Raw genomic sequence first — 17,450 nt, forward strand, 5'->3', positions numbered from 1 at the left:
ATGCAATAAAATCTGATCAGTTGCTGATTGTTCATTTTTAAGTAAAAACTAAAGCATTTAGAAGTAAATGTAGCATTATTGATGGCACGATCTGTGAAACTACACCAGGACGAACCCAACCTAGGACCCCTACGACCTTTCCAATCCCCGCAGAGAAAAGTAGCTAAATTTTGAACTTGTATGACATCAGAAATTGTCTCATTTGTACAAAAAAATGTTTTGTACAAAAATTGGTAATAGATGACTGCAGGATTTTGTAAAACCATACTCTCTGTTTGGACACAGAGAGAGCCTCCTCACAAATAAAACTTCAATCGGGAAAAGAGAGAGCAGGAAGTCTCGGCCCCGCTATTTTTATTTATATTGACGATGCAAAGCTCCATCCTCTCGCTATCTTTTATCTAATTGTGTTGCTCTTATTTCCTGCGCGCGCACATACACAATCGTTTTCTATTACAAGCACAGCAAGTGAACACACCAAACTATCAGAAGCTATCCTTTACAACTGGGGGGGGGTGGGTCCTACTCTGAGCACTCTGATTACTATTGAAATGACAAATGGACAAATACCTGCAAATTGGAATGGATCCCTATCTAAATAAGGGGTCTTTTTTTTTGTGACGACTGTTCCTGCCCGGGCGACAATGGATTGGCTATGGTTAACGGAAAGCAGTCTCAAATATGGGGTGCAAAATGGGCAAGGAAGGGACTCATTGCCCACCCAATGGAAACAGTTGAAAACAACTTCCTCCCTTTGCTACCTACCAACCCCTACCCCCCCCCCCCCCAAAATATTCTTTGCAAGGAATTACAGCTTTTAGGTGGAGCTATTTTGATCATTGACCAGCCCTTTCGCCAGCAGCAAGAACCCAACAAATATGATGGATGATTGGGGCAAAGGTTTTTTTTAAATTTAGAGTACCCAATTATTTTTTTTCCAATTAAGGGGCAATTTAGCGTGGCCAATCCACCTAACTAGCACATCTTTTGGGTTGTGGGGGGTGAAACCCATGCAAACACTGGGAGAATGTGCAAACTCCACACGGACAGTGACCCAGGGCTGGGATCGAACCCGGATCCTTTGCGCCGTAGTCCTGGTGCTAACCACTGCGGCACCGTGCTGCCCGGATCGGGGCAAAGGTTTATGGTAATGTTTCAAATTGTTAAGGAAAGACTTGTATTTAACTTGCTTTGCTTCACAACCTCAGGACGTCACAGTGGTCTTCAATCAATGTGCCATTTTTTTGAAGTGTATTCACTGCTGTGATATAGGAACAGGGAACTATTTGTGCACAGCAAGCTTCTCAAACAGCAATACGTTGGTGACCAGAAAATCTGTGTTTGTTTGAGTGATGTTGGTTGAAGGATAGAAATTGGCTTGTTGCTAGTGAGGCAAGTTAACTCAAGCCAAGATTCAGCCAGCACAAGGCAATGTTAGAACTCTCCAATTGGGAGGAAGTAAAGAGGTTTCAGTATTATTAACGCGACTGCTTCCTCTTTGACCAATTTTAAAATGATGACGAATTTCCATTTTCTTTTCTGTTTAAAAAAAAAAACAGATACACAATGCGATTTTAAACGGAGCTCTCAGTTTACATATTCAGAAAATTTATTGATTGCCTTGTCAAGACCGGGAAAATTATGTGGAAAATTTCGACAGGAGGGCTTCCTCATGCAGCAGGCAAATAGGAATCATCAACAGCATTGCTGTGATTCTTTTTAAGTCTTTGAATTTTGTGGAAGAGGTATTAAGATTTTCTGCACTGATGATGATTGTAAAAATTAAGACCGCTCTCAGCATCACAAAGGAAAGGTAGAATCAGAACTTGGGTATTGCTGAATAAAAGAGACATGGTATTGAAAAATGTAATCTCACACTCATCAGAATGCAAGGAGCATTCTTTGAAATTTGGCATTTTTGCATCTGTCCTAATGAGTGCGAGATGGAAAGCTTTGATAACATGCCACTATTTTTTTCAGCAATACTCAAAGCAAACCTTCTTGTTTCAAAAAGCAGTGAGGTGCCTAGTTTGCTTCAAAATGTTACAATTATTTTTCTCTATTCCATTAAATAAACTATTTGTCTGATTCGATTGAAGACTGAACATTCCTTTCCATACGGCGACACTCCCACCTTCCCTCCTCTCGGGCTGCTTATTCACCAGTTCTGTACAGCAACCCCTTTTTCAGGAAGAGTTTCTTCAATCTGTAAGTTTTTCCATCTCAGGCTAGCAAGCCAAGCCGTGCAATCTTAGCCGACAGGAAAGAATGAATGATGAAGACAATCGGTTTCGGACACGAGTGAAGATCCAGCTGCTAGAAGAGGAGAACAAGAGAAGAACAGACTTTAAAAGAGAACTTTCAGAACAGGCAGTAAACGGTTTTTTTATATCAAAGAGAAATTTATGTTTTGAAATTAAACCTTTTGAACTTTTGCATCAATGGCTAATCATGCTCTAAAGTGCCAAACGCAGATCGGGTGACTGCTTTGCAGAACTCCTCCACTCACTCAGTCTGTACGCATGACCCCATTCTTCTGGTCGCTTGTTACTTTAAATCGCCACCTTCCTCTCGCACTCACATCTCTGTCCTCAGCCTGCTTCCAATGTTCCAGTCAAGCTCAAAGAACAGCACCTCATCCTTCATTTAGGCACTTTACAGCCTTCTCGACTCAACACTGAGGTCAATTGTTTTAGACAATGAACCCTGTCCCCATTTTTATTCTGTGGTTTCTTTTGCCATTCTTCCTCTTGTTTTTTATGTTTTTTGCATTTGGATGTAGCTGGTCATTATTCTGCCGTTCGCACTCACTCTGGACATATTTAGACGTCTTTATCGCCATCATTACTGCCCCTTTTGTTCTATGTCATCTTTGTCACTTAATGCCTCGCACCCTCTACTGGGGCTGGTTTAGCACAATTGGGGCTGGTTTAGCACACTGGGCTAAATAGCTGGCTTTGAAAGCAGACCAAGGCAGGCCAGCAGCACGGTTGAATTCCCGTACCAGCCTCCCCGAACAGGCGCCGGAATGTGGCGACTAGGGGCTTTTCACAGTAACTTCATTGAAGCCTACTCGTGACAATAAGTGATTTTCATTTTCATTTCTCTTCCTCTTCCTTCCCCTCAGCACTTTCACACAATAAAGTATAACATCCGTCACATTTCTCCCATCCCTCGGTTTCAAAGACGAGCCATATTTGACTCAAAACATTCCTCTGTTTCTCCCTCCACAGATGATGCAAGACGGGCTGAGTATTTCCAGGACTTCCTCTTTTAATTTTGCAACACCAATGGAAGCACAGCTCTCCATCGCCACATTTCAATCGCAGTGTTAATGTTAACCTGGGCCCCTGACCAAAGCAGTATTGGTGAGCAAGACTCCCAACCTGGCAAAAATCAGCAGATTTGTTGGATGTCTTCAAAATATCCTGTGCTGATACAGAATTTAACTGCTCACCACAATAAGAGTGGCTAACTCCATATTCATATCGTTGCTATCAATGAAGAGCATTTCAAAATGAGTTGGCGCTTTCATCAACAATCTGCCTTTATATAGTGCCTGTGACATTAAAATGCCCCCTCACAGGAAAGCCCTCAGACAAAATTTAATACGAAGCCACAGATGGGGCTGTTAGGGACAGGTGACTAAAACCTTGGTCAAAGAACTGGGTTGTTAGCTGCGTCTTAAAAGACAGAGAGGGGGACAAAGAGAGGTAGGGAGGAATTTCCAGTTTTTAGAACCCAGCCAGGTGAGGCTGCAACTGCTAATGGTGCCGTGAGAGACATCAGGGATGTGTAGGAGGCCAGACTTGGAGGAGTGTGGAGTTCTCAAAGTTGTAGGGCTGGAGGAAATCAGAGGTGGGGTGGGGGGGGTGTTGATGCCAGGCTGGGATTCGAAAACAAGCATTGAGAATTTTAAAGTTGAGCTTTTTGCTGGTTTATGTCAGCAAGCACAGGGGTGATCGGTGAACAGGACATGAATTAGGAAATGGAATGATGATGTTCACAGAGAGGGCACGGTGGGGTTCTGACCCTTGGGGTAGTCGGGGGAGAAGAGATTATTCAGGAACCAACAAAATCCCGACAGTATGCATTGAATTTACTCTGTGACTCTAAAGCACTACTCTGTTCCCTCCCACTTAACCATTAGGCAATAGCAGACCATAGCTGAAACTGAAATGAGAGTGGTGGTGAAGATTAATCTCTTAACCAACAGTCTATAAAAATCAATATGGAGCTACTAGCTGTAGTTGCATGTCTCCTGCTTGAAGACCCTCATCTTTCTCCCATATTAGATTGACTGTCCCTTGCACAAGTTCGCTGTGGTATAAAACGTCTCAATCTCAGTCAAACTGGTTTCATTTGTGGTAGCTTATTTTCCAAGCAGCATTGGTGCATTTTGTTACTTTGAACCCAAGCCAAATTTAGATCATTTTGGAACAGACGTCAATTAGAGAAAAACAGATGATCAGGAATTACCCTTTTCCATGTCATTTATAGTTAGCACCTTAGGGCAGGCATTTTCAAAGTGGGGGTCGTGACCCGCGGGCGGGTGTCGGCAGGGTCGAGGAGCCATCTGTCACGGCGCTCCTGATCGCGCAAATTTGCGTGCAACAGCCGGCTTTTAACAATGCCGGCTGCAGTGGCCTTCAAAATGACCACCGCGACCATATTTTAAAAATGCGGGCGCACTGCGCATGCATGCCCTCTCATTGGTGCACATGCACAGTGCACCTGCTTTTTTTTTACATGGTCGTGGCCGTCATTTTGAAGGCCACTTGCAGCCGGCCCTGTTAAAAGCCGGCTGCTGCAACTGTTGGCCGCGGATTTGCGCAATCGGAGACGCAGGAGAAGATTTTCTTTTAATTCAATGTAATCTTCGTGCCTGAAGGGAGACAGAGAGCAGGTCATGGCCCCCGAACGTCGACATCACGTGCTTTGGGCACGATTGCGACTCCTCCATTTTGTCAGCAGCAAACAAGGTATGAGAAAATGGTGGGTCGCGAAGGTCGGCCGGCGTGGTTGACCGGTTGGTAAAAATGGGTCCCCGGAAAAAAAGTTTGAAAAACACTGCCTTAGGGTATGGTTCAGAGTTTTTGCTAATTCCACATTGATGTTCACCACTGCTGTTCAATCCAATTGGGAAAGTACGTGCGCAGTGTGAGAAAGCCTGATGTACATCTGCCATCTTTGCAATTATCAGGCACTCTTTGTTCAACCTCACGTATTCAAATGGAGGCCATTCGATCCATTGAGTCTGCACCGATACTCCAAAAGAGCACTCCACCTATGCCCACTCCACATAACCCCGTAACCTCACCTAACCTTTGGAAACTAAGGGACAATTTATCGTGGCCAATCCACCTAACCTGCACATGTTTGGACTGCGGGAGGAAACCCACGCAGACACGCGGTCGCCCAATGTTGGAATTAAACGCGGGTCCCTGTCACTGTGAGGCAGCAGTGCTAACCACCCTGCCGCCTTATTCTTAAATATCAATTGAGAAACAATCAAAGATACTTACAATTTCGCCATCTCTTCCGCCAAAGTCTAGAAAGAGCAGCCTCACCCCGTCATCTGAGGAGTTTTTTAATTTCTCAAAGGAATATTGCCAGATCAGCTTTGGCAAGCTTCCTTCCTGTCCATCTTTCAAGATCGAAAACCCATTTGTATAGTGAATGGTCAGATGACACTCCTGAGTCCTGTAGGTACACACTGTGAAAATAGAAACAGCACAATTATCAGCTCTTTACCTCCAAGGAAGATCTTTAGTGACAGCCCCTTCCAAACCCACAACCCCCCCTGGCCACCTAGAGGAACCCGGGAGGCAGGCACGGCTGCACCACCGTCATTTCCAAGTTCCCCTCCAAGTCACACACCAACCCGATTTGGAAATCTTATCACCGTTCCTTCACTGTTGCTTTGACAATCTCCTGGAACTCCCTCCCGAACAACATCCAGATCACATGGACGGCAGCGATCCAAGATGGTAGCCCACCACCCCCTTCTCAAGGGCAGTTAAGGATGGGAAATAAATACCGGTCAACAACACTCCCATTCCATAACTAACAAACATATTCCTCCCGACATGCTGCTCCAGGCCTTTTCATTTGTGTTAACGCAAAGACTCAATACACTAATACTTATGGACATATTTACAATGACAGACAGGTACCCTCTGGCCCAGCCAACCTTTCCCACACATGTGCGATACCCTGTGTATCAGGCATTCCCCAACCCACCCAAAAACCACATCTTCCCGTGGGAGAGGTCAAATGAATTAATGTTTTCCACTAAGAGCGAATCCCATTCTGTGGCACAAAAATTGCCCCAGCTTGCTTAATGCATCATAAATGCTTCAAAAAGAACATATTTTCACTCTCATTTACATACAGCAAGCAAAGAAATTAATCCCCAATCTTAGAGTATTTGGAATTGTTTAAATTTAGATTCATCTTGAGAAATGCAAGACTGATAGGTTTGTGATAGTACACACAATCTCATTGCATGGTGCTCACGTATCTTTGGGGTCTTTTTCAGATGGCAGTCGATGACTGGTGGTGTGCCTCAGGGGTCTGTGCTGGGACCACAACTTTTCACAACTTACATTAATGATCTGGAAGAAGGAACTGAAGGCACTGTTGCTAAGTTTGCAGATGATACAAAGATCTGTAGAGGGACAGGCAGTATTGAGGAAGCAAGGGGGCTGCAGAAGGATTTGGACAGGCTAGAAGAGCGGGCAATGAAGTGGCAAATGAAATACAATGTGGAAAAGTGTGAGGTTATGCACTTTGGAAGGAGGATTTTAGGCATAGACTATTTTCTAACTGGGGAAATGCTTAGGAAATCAGAAGCACAAAGGGACTTGGGAATCCTTGTTCACGATTCTCTTAAGGTTAACGTGCAGGTTCAGTCGGCAGTTAGGAAGGCAAATGCAATGTTAGCATTCATGTCAAGAGGGCTAGAATACAAGGCCAGGGATGTACGTCTGAGGCTGTATAAGGCTCTAGTCAGACCCCATTTGGAGTATTGTGAGCAGATCTGGGCCCCGTATCTAAGGAAGGATGTGCTGGCCTTGGAAAGGGTCCAGAGGAGGTTCACAAGAATGATCCCTGGAATGAAGAACTTGTCGTATGAGGGACGGTTGAGGACTCTGGGTCTGTACTCGTTGGAGTGTAGAAGGATGAGGGGGGATCTTATTGAAACTTACAGGATACTGCGAGGCCTGGATAGAGTGGACGTGGAGAGAATGTTTCCACTTGTAGGAAAAACTAGAACCAGAGGACACCATCTCAAACTAAAAGAACGATCCTTTAAAACTGAGATGAGGAGGAATTTCTTCAGCCAGAGGGTGGTGAATCTGTGGAACTCTTTGCCGCAGAAGACTGTGGAGGCCAAATCACTGAGTGTCTTTGAGACAGAGATAGATAGGTTCTTGATTAATAAGGGGATCAGGGGTTATGGGGAGAAGGCAGGAGAATGGGGATGAGAAAATATCAGCCATGATTGAATGGCGGAGAAGACTCGATGGGCCGAGTGGCCTAATTCTGCTCAGTAAAATCAGTCACCACCACCAACAGCGGCTCAGAGGGCTTATTAACTTAGACTGATTAGATGCTTGTTTTTCCAAATGGTTACCCAGGCTAAGGAGAAGTGACAAAAAAACTTGGCCAGGAATGGATTTAAAGGTGGGATTTAAAGTGGGGAAGGAGGTGAATACACGGATTCACTTAGGGAGGAAATTCTAGAGTTTTGGGATCTTAATAAAAATAATAATCTTTATTGTCACAAGTGGGCTTACATTAACACTGCAATGATGTTACTGTGAAAATCCCCTAGTCGCCACATTCCGGCGCCTGTTCGGGTACGCGGAGGGAGAATTCAGAATGTCCAATTCACCTAACAGCACGGCTTTCGGGACTTGTGGGAGGAAACCGGAGCACCCGGAGGGAACCCACGCAGACACGGGGAGAACGTGCAGACTCCGCACAAACAGTGAACCAAGCCGGGAATTGAACCTGGGACCCTGGCACTGTGAAGCAACAGTGCTAACCACTATGCTACCGTGCCTCCCACCTGTGACAATAATGAAGATTATTATTATTAGTCCAGTCTGAAGGTGACCGAGGCATGGCCGAGGGTTTCAGTATTAGAAGAGCTGAAACAGGGTGATTTTTATTTTTTGCATCATAACATCACTCTCAATGATTTCCAATGATTTTGAATATTTTTCCATTGATGTTTAATTGGCAATTTTGAAATCTTGGTATTGTTAACTGGTAGAGTGGAGCTTGACATAGAAGCGAGGGTGTTTCCCACTGTGCCAGAGCTGGTCAGGTTATTTCTGAACAATTCTCTCTCCTTGCTCTTAGATTTGGAATCTCTGGTGTCACCATCAATCCTCGCCATAGAAATGTTCGACCAGGATGTTAATCATCCTGATAATTTCCCGTCTCTTCAGGAGGGAGGGGCACAGCTCAGATCCATCGGAATGGTACCTGGGCTACAAGGTTTAAGATTGAGGAGTGAGTATCTAGACTAGGCCTGTATTCCCTGGATGTCAGACTGCGGCCCAGTGGGGCACTCTTGCCCCTGAGTCAGAAGATGTTGAGTTCAGGTCCCACTCCAGGACTTTTGAGTGTAAAGGCCTAAGCAGACACTCCAAGCAGTACTGAGAGAATGCTGCACTGTTGAAGGCACTGACTTGCAGGCGAGATGTTAAACTAAAGTATAGTTTGCCCTCTCTTCTATTTAGAAGAGCGGGGGAGTTATCCCACTGCCCCCCCCCCCCCCCCCCGCCCCCCCCCGCCCCCCCCTGATCAACTTCACAGTAAATAGGTTACCCGGTCAGCACATTGTTGCTGTTTGCGGGATCTTGCTGTGCATACGTCGGCCCTCACGTTTCCTACATTACAACAGCGACTGCACTTCAAAGAGTAATTCACTGGCTGCAAAGTGATCTGGGAGGCCGTGAAAGGTGCTACACGAATGCAGGATTAAGGAGTGATCTGCCTGAGGTCAAAGATTTGATAGGGGAGATGGAAGATTGCTCCTTTTCCAGAACAAGGGGGAGTAACTGGACAATCCGAGCCAGGCCGCTCAGAGTGATGGCAGCAAGCATTTCTTCACATAAAGGGGAGTGGAAATCTGGAACATCTCCCCACACCCCCCCCCAGAAATCTGGAACTCCGCTCCCCACACCCCCACCCAGAAATCTGGAACTCCGCTCCCCACACCCCCACCCAGAAATCTGGAACTCCGCTCCCCACCCCCACCCAGAAATCTGGAACTCCGCTCCCCACCCCCGCCCAGAAAATCCGGAAACCCCCCGGAAATCTGAAGCTCTTCCCACCGCTCCCCCCCACCCCCCCGCAAATCTGGAACTCTTCCCAAGCTGTTGAGGCAGGAGGCCAGCTGAAAATAGCAAAACTGAGATTGATTGAGAAGAACTGAGATTAGAGGGGCTGGTTTAGCACAGGGCTAAAGAGCTGGCTTTTAAAGCAGACCAAGGCAGGCCAGCAGCACGGTTCAGTTCCCGTACCTGCCCCCCCGAACAGGTGGCGGAATGTGGCGACGAGGGACTTTTCACAGTAACTTCATTTGAAGCCTACTTGTGACAATAAGCGGTTTTCATTCATTCAGATTGTTAGGTAGACGTATTAAGGGATATGCAATCAAGGCGGATGGACAAAGTTAGGGTCCGGATCAGACACGAGCTAACCGAATGGTGGAAAAACAGGCTGGAGCGACTGAATCATCTCCCATTCCCAAGTTCCCTCTGGAAAGCCTCACCCTGACCTCCTTCAAGGTGTAGCTCAGTTTCATAACTCGTGACAAAGCTGAAGGAGTGATGGTGAAAAAAAACAGCATTGGAATTATTCCCAAAAGCCCAATGTGTTAAAGAAGAGACAGAAATATGGAGAGTTCCTGTCCCATATCGTTATCCAGCAACTCCTCCTGGCAGGTAAGATAGACAGACAGACGGACAGACAGAGAGAGAGAGAGAGAGAGAGCGTGTGAGTTCAGTTCAGAGTCGTAGTCAAAACAGACTCTGTTTCTCTCCCCACAGATGCTGTCCGGCCTGCTGGGTTTTTCCAGCACTTTCTGTTTTTATATTTTCAGATCTCGGGAATCTGCAGTGTTTTACTTCCATTCCAGAGCAGTGAGTGTCTGTGTCTGAGCATCAATTGAAGACAGGAGCGCCCTGCACTGTGATGCCACTGCAGTCAAATTGCCTGCTGAGCCAACTGCAACCCAGTAGGGAACCAACACAACGAGGATAGGAAGGCGGGAGGGGGTCAAAACTTCAGAGGGCTCATTGATCTCGATCTTTAAAAATGTAGACCTTAATAACGGGCCACTCCACTTTCGCCAGCTTTGCTAAGTCCCAGAGACTCATTCCGAATTCACAACAGAATCCCAAAAGGAATGTTCCTTTGTACTTCCCTCATTTTGTATAATAATTAACACCAGAGAACTAACCGACAGTGTCATTATTGAGCAAGGGTTAATCTACTAACAGCAAGTGACAAGTGACATTTTGGAGGGTTATGTTTTGAGCATGGTTGGAATTGTTTCATTCCACTATCTCCACTCACTTTATTCAACACGGACACTCTTTGAGACACATCACGACCCTGAGCGTGCTAGATTGCTGATCGACAGATACAGTTATATTTCCAAAAACAATAAATGCTTCTCTTGATCCACCTTCTGCCCCCACCACTGTACCTACCCCACTCTTTCCAGTTTATCCTGTAATGTCAGATCACCAATTCACTCCATCTCATCATTCAGCTATCACGAACCACGCTGGTGTTATCTGCGAGGGTTTCCCAACTTGGAAAACTGGTTTGTAGGGACGTATGGATTTGTTTTTGGAATGTTGGGAGGAGTCAAGTGAAACCCCAGAGAGAATAAACAGCTTAGTGGTCAGGTAACAATTATTAAAGACTATTTATTAAATTAAAGAAAAGACAAATATACACAAACAGGACTATACTATGCTAAGACTATTAAGTATATGAATTACTAAACACGCACGCAGTTTATGTAGGACATAGCTCTTGTTCCGAAATACATCTACGATTCCTGAACTCCTTAAGACTTTCTCTTTCCCCAAACCACGTCCAAATCAGATAGATCTAGTCAAAGCCAGCTTATAGTTTTGAGTTTTATAGCTTCTGAGGGTGCTGGCAATTACACCATTGTTCCCCTCCGATTCTGCATTCCTTGTATTTGGCTGCCTGCCCCTCTCCCCTTCCTTGACTCTAGGAATTAACGTGTGTGTACCTCACTGATCTCCCAATCGTCTAGGTAAGCTGTTTCCACTAATAGGCGATTCACACCTGATCCTATCTAGAAGCCTGCTAATCTCATTACTGGGAAAGAGGCATCGCATCCTGCTGTTTAAATGCTGGACCCTGCTGTCGCGAGGAAATTCTCTACTTGTTGCTGGGCAGATTGCATCCTATTATGTCTTGTTAGATTAACGTTACTGCTGTTACTAGACAAATCCATGACACAGTGTGTGTATAGTCACGCTAGCCTGTTTCAACATTCCATTCAATCATGTCTAACCTGCATCTTAACTTAACCCACCTTCCTTGGTTCCCTTAATATTCTGACCGAACAAAAACTCAATTTCTGTATTTTCACTGAGGTGAATTAGCTGCCTACCATTCTACCCAGTTATCATTGTAAATAAAATGTAACCGTGTCTGTGAATATTAACAGTACATGCATGCCATTTCACACCTCGTAGATTGGTTCTAATTGTATTTCTTTATTCTTTTTACAAACAAATATCTATCTGGTTGGCGCTAAGTATCGGCACCCACACTGGTCAAAGCTCTGCATTAAAGCCATTACTCCAACCTGCCCACACTCCTGATGGTCAGTTCTGGGAGGTTTTGTTTAATGCTCCAGTTATACTCCAGCTGTTGATCTTGGCCTGCGTACCTGCACCACGCAATGATGCAGCAAGGAGATTGAATTATACTGCCAACCACACCCCAAAGCCAGCTTGCTGACTAAGCCGCTCTATGCTAGTGTTTGTGTGCACCTGCACAGTTGCAGACCTGGTGCATTTAATTATTAATCTTTGGGTAGATCAATCAGGGTTGTCCCCACTCTCAGCACTAAGAAAGTTTAGAAAGTTCCCAGGCTGTTCAATGGGCCTTTTCAGAAAGAAGTCACAGCACAGGAGCAGCTCATTGCTGGTGTTTATGTTCTACACGAGACTTCTCCTGCCCCCCTTTCCATCTCACCCCATCAACATGTCCTTATATCCCCTTCGGTTTATCTAACTTCCTCTTGATGCATCAATACTATTCCCCTCAGCCTCTCCCTGTGATAGCGAGTTCCACATTCTCACCACTCTGGACAAATATATTTCTCCCGAATTTCCTCTGGAATTATTACTGACTGCCTTATATTTATGGCCCCGAGTTCCGGCCTCCCCCATTCGTGGAAACATCGGGCACGATTCAACCAAATGGGAACATTTAGCTGTGTGTTTCCTGGCGCTCACATCGGTGAGAAACATGGCTGTACAACGCCACTTGCGTTAAATAAGGGGCCTCTGTGGGGAACGCACAGCCGCGGCCGGACAGAGCCCCGTTTTCTACACTGAGGAGCTCTGCTCGCCGGAACTCCTCAATAAAGCAAGAAACTGGGACAGGGATTGTGCTGGGGCCTCAGAGATCTGGACGCCCGAGGCCCCAGCACAATCACTGTCCCTCCCAAGCCCTAACACACTATGGGAGCTTCACCACCCCCCAACATCTGCACAGGACATAGCCAGCCCGATCACCAACACAGAAAGAAATACCAGCTTGGTACCATGGCAGTGCCACCTGGGCACCTTCACAGTGCCAAGCTGGCAGTACCACCCTGCCCAAAGGGCATGCACCTGGGGGCCTTGAATCCCCTGGGAGACCCCCACAAGTGCCGAACCATCGGGTCCCTGTTTGTGAGGACTATCACTGAAGAGCACTCACCCGCGGACTCCAATATGAAAGGGATAGAGCCCAACGCCTTGGGTACCTCAGGGAACTGCACATTAAAGTGAGACTAGCTGTCTCACTCTAATATGCAGATTAGCTAAACAGTGATCCCGCACAATGGGCAGGATTTACTTCGCAACGTCTCGTGAGATCACGTTAGATCTGGTCAGGCGTTGAGAGCTGGGTAGATCCAGGGAACAGGGTCTCCCAGCTTCCATTGGCCACAATGCGTCGCGGTGAACTGCTTTTCGGGCCGTTCGATATAATCTTTATATCTGCTCTATTCAACCCTTCCATAATTTTAAAAACCTCTTATAGTATAACCCCCGGTATCATCCCTCTTATAGTATAACCCCCTGTTTCATCCCTCTTATAGTATAACCCCCGGTATCATCCCTCTTATAGTATAACCCCCGGTATCATCCCTCTTATAGTATAACCCCCGGTATCAGCCCTCTTATAGTATAACCCCCGGCATCATCCCTCTTATAGTATAACCCCCTGTTTCATCCCTCTTATAGTATAACCCCCGGTATCATCCCTCTTATAGTATAACCCCTGGTATCATCCCTCTTATAGTATAACCCCCTGTTTCATCCCTCTTATAGTATAAACCCCCGGTATCATCCCTCTTATAGTATAACCCCCTGTTTCATCCCTCTTATAGTATAACCCCCGGTATCATCCCTCTTATAGTATAACCCCCGGCATCATCCCTCTTATAGTATAAACCCCCGGTATCATCCCTCTTATAGTATAACCCCCGGTATCATCCCTCTTATAGTATAACCCCCGGTATCATCCCTCTTATAGTATAACCCCCGGCATCATCCCTCTTATAGTATAACCCCCGGTATCATCCCTCTTATAGTATAACCCCCGGTATCAGCCCTCTTATAGTTATAACCCCCTGTTTCATCCATCTTATCGTCTAACCCCCGGTATCATCCATCTTATAGTATAACCCCCGGTATCATCCCTTTTATTTTTGCACCTTGACCCGTGCCCCTACATCCTTTTGGTAAAATGCAGCCTTCGTTGAGCTCCATGCAAGGCAGTACATAGGGGCAATGTCCAAATGGAGTTAGATAACCAAGTGCTGAGGGATCTCTCCCTTTGATGTGACTACGAGTCATATTTGTTGGCCTGACACCTAAGACACATTTGCATTGATAAGCACCTTAATTTGCTTTGCAGTGATCGATATCTTCCAGTCTCGACTGCGACCTGTTACTGTCCGTGATTTTGTGGCATTTGAATGCACACCTTTTATTGTTTGATTATGAATTAGCCAATTGATGAATTAGTCACCACTTTGTAATCCAGAGACCGCGTTCCAATCCCACCACAGCAGATTTCGAAATTTGAACTCGATAAAAATCTGGAATTGAAAGTCTAATGATGACCATGAAACCATTGTCGATTGTCGTAAAACCCAGCTGGTTCTCTATCCATAGAATCCCTACAGTGCAGAAGGAGGCCATTCGGTCCATCGAGTCTCCACCCCACCCACCCAGGCTCATTCCCCCACCCTATCCCCGTAACCCCACCTAACCTGCACATCTTTGGGCTGTGGGAGGAAACCAGAGCACCCGGAGGAAACCCACGCAGACACGGGGAGAAAGTGCAGACTCCGCACAGTCACCCGAGGTTGGAATTGAGCCCGGCTCCCTGGTGCTGTGAGGCAGCAGTGATAAACCCCCCCCCCCCCAAAAAAAAAAAGAACGTGGTCACTAATGTCCTTTTGGGAAGGAAATCTGCCATCCTCACCTGGTCTGGCCTACACATGACTCCAGACCCACAGCAATGTGTTGACTTTTAAAAGTGCCCTGTGAAGTGGCCTAGCAAGCCTCCAGGTTGAGGGCAATTAGGGATGGACAATAAACGCTGGCCGAGCCAGCCACGCCCACATCCCGTGAACGAATAAAAACAAAAATTCTGACGTTCTTTCATGCGTGTGGACATCGTTGGCTGGGCCAACATTTATTGCCCAGCCCTAATTGCCCCTGAGAAGGTGTTACATATATATTGTATGCATTATTAGACATTACCACACAGAAGAGTTAATTGGGCTTTTGTTATTAATTTGCGCGTTCTCAGGGTGTGAGTGTCGCTGGCAATCTCAGCATAATCCCTGGTGTGGGGTACAGTCACACACAAGTGAAGAGTAGGTAAGGATGGCAGGTTTGGGGGGGGCCGGAGTGGGGGGCAAGGGTACCGTCTTTCAGGTGCGACTTTAAACTGAAGCCCCTCCCGATCCCTCGGGCGGGTGGGTAAGATCCCGAGGCTCCATTTTGAAGAGGAGCTGGGGAGTTCTCCCTCGTATCCTGGCCCAAAATTTATCCCTCAACCCACATGATAGGGAAAGACCGGTCACTGTCACTGATTTTAGGATCATGCGGTGTGTGATTTGGGTGCCCCATTCCCTACGTTACAGCGATTAGTATATTTTAAAAGTACTGTATTGGAGGTAAGTGCTTTGCGACATTGTGAGTTTGTGAAAGGTGCTAAATAAAAGGAAGCCATTCTTTAAAGGGACATTAATTAACCTGTTGGGTTTGAACAACATTCTGACAACTTCAGAATGATTCCAGCTCTTGGAGATTTTTTTTTTAAGGGAATGATAAACTCTGAAACTGCTGTGCCAGTATTTGAACTTGCGATGCTTAGAATATTTAGTCCAGCAACGTACCTCTGCCCCATCATGCCCCCAAATTGATTCATGGCAAAATAATCATTATTTCAGCAGGAGGCACTTTTCACTGTCGTTTCAGAGGGAGACAATGGGGAGATTTAGTAAAAGCATTCTTCCGGCATATTCGTTAACAGTGGTTGCATTACTTTTCTTTAAATGGGTAAATTTTATCATCACACTGATGCCAGAGGTGTTTGTACTAGAAAACAGATTCTCTATCTTTAATTTTTACCGTTGGTTTCCCCACCTCCCCTTTCCCACGTGTGACAGTTAAAACATTCTCTCTGATATCTCCAACCATGAAGCTTAACCCCTAGTCACAGAGCATGCACTACTGCCCCGTGTTAAATATTCACAATGCCTACACCTGCCAGACTCATGGCCCCTCTGAATCAAATCAGTTGCTAATTTATGGGCAATTTGTCTGACTATGACTCTACCGCATTCTTACATAAAGGAGACATGCTGTGGAAGCTTTTCACCTACCATTCATCAGGACAGACAAGGAAATACCAAATTTCAAAGGAACAACAATTTACACTGCATGAGAAAAGTGGTGCTGATTGGTTGGTAGGTCATCTCTGATTAGTCAAGACATTACCATGGCAAATGCACCATGGAGCTATTGTCCCCCATGCTTTAGTTTATTCAAAATATGTGCAATGCCTGGACATATTCCTTTTGCCTGCAGAGGACAGGCATGTGAATATTTGAAGCTTTCAGTGACTTTGCAGCACAACTGATCATCTTAAATTGGTTGTTAGTGTGATTCTTAGCACAATGCGGGATTGAGCAGCAAGTGCTTCCTAATCACAGAACTACCTCGAACGTTTGACACAGCGTTCTGCGATTTGCAAGCACGGGTTGGTTGGATCTGGTCTGTACTCTGCCTCTTGCAAACAGCTGACCGGACGTGCTGCTTTATGTGATCTGCCAGTAGAGTTGACTACCTGGCATCACACAGGCATTTAAATTCATATAGCACATTACTCATTTGTGAGATAGACAGAATGGGCACGATCCACCCGAAACATTTCTATGTCCGGTTTTGGGTGTGTTTAGCAAGCTGCAGCACCGAGAGACATCTTGCTATTCAACGATGCTTTGATGTTTTTATTGTCCTTGGGGAGATTCTCTCCACCGAGTCTGCACTGAGACCAGGAAATGCTCCTCGCAGATCGGGGCGTCATTTTGGAAGTCTGCCCTGATCTTTGCCTCCCTCCCCCTCCCCTCCCTTTAGGCCCTTCCCATTAGTGATCCCTCCCCTCACCCCCTCAACCTTGGGGATGGCCCGAGGAACCCCCCCCCCCCCCCCCACACCTGGCAGGGCCAGCCTGGCACCCGGGTAGTGTTGAGGTGCTCAGGTGCCAGAGGGAGAGCAAGGGAACCATCCTACACTGCCCCCAACCGACCGGGGGTCTTCAATGGCCTGGGAGACCCATCAGGTGCCGCTATGACCGGTCCACATTTGTGTGGGCTACTGCTAAACTGCCCTCTGGTGAGGTCTCCCAGGCACGGCCATTAGGTCCCTAGCACTGGAAGAATCCTGGCGAACGTATATTAAATGAGTCATACGGCTAATTTAAATATGCAGATCTGAGCCACGCCCAGTGAGGGCGAACTCCAGATTGTGACATCTCGCGAGATACATCACTGAAAGGAAGGTCAGTGGACAGGCAATGGCAGATATTCAAGGAATGAATGGGTGAACTCCAAAAGTTGTTTAATTCTATTTGGTGCAAGAGTA

At 46.1% G+C, this 17,450-nt stretch overlaps 1 protein-coding gene across 1 annotated transcript in view; it reads right to left on the reverse strand.

The window, feature by feature from the left end:
• Nucleotides 1-1,587: 1,587 nt before the first annotated feature.
• Nucleotides 1,588-17,450, reverse strand: part of sntb1 (syntrophin, basic 1) — a 145,709-nt gene continuing 129,846 nt past the window's right edge. Inside the window, exons 7-8 of the mRNA XM_072466915.1 lie at nt 5,526-5,716; nt 1,588-2,316 (exon numbers count right to left, since the gene is read on the reverse strand). Coding sequence (XP_072323016.1) covers nt 2,224-2,316; nt 5,526-5,716 — 284 coding nt within the window. The 3' untranslated portion in view covers nt 1,588-2,223. The remainder of the gene's footprint in view (nt 2,317-5,525; nt 5,717-17,450) is intronic.

The sequence above is a fragment of the Scyliorhinus torazame genome, chromosome 11 (assembly GCF_047496885.1).
Source record: "Scyliorhinus torazame isolate Kashiwa2021f chromosome 11, sScyTor2.1, whole genome shotgun sequence".
Lineage (NCBI taxonomy): Eukaryota > Metazoa > Chordata > Chondrichthyes > Carcharhiniformes > Scyliorhinidae > Scyliorhinus > Scyliorhinus torazame.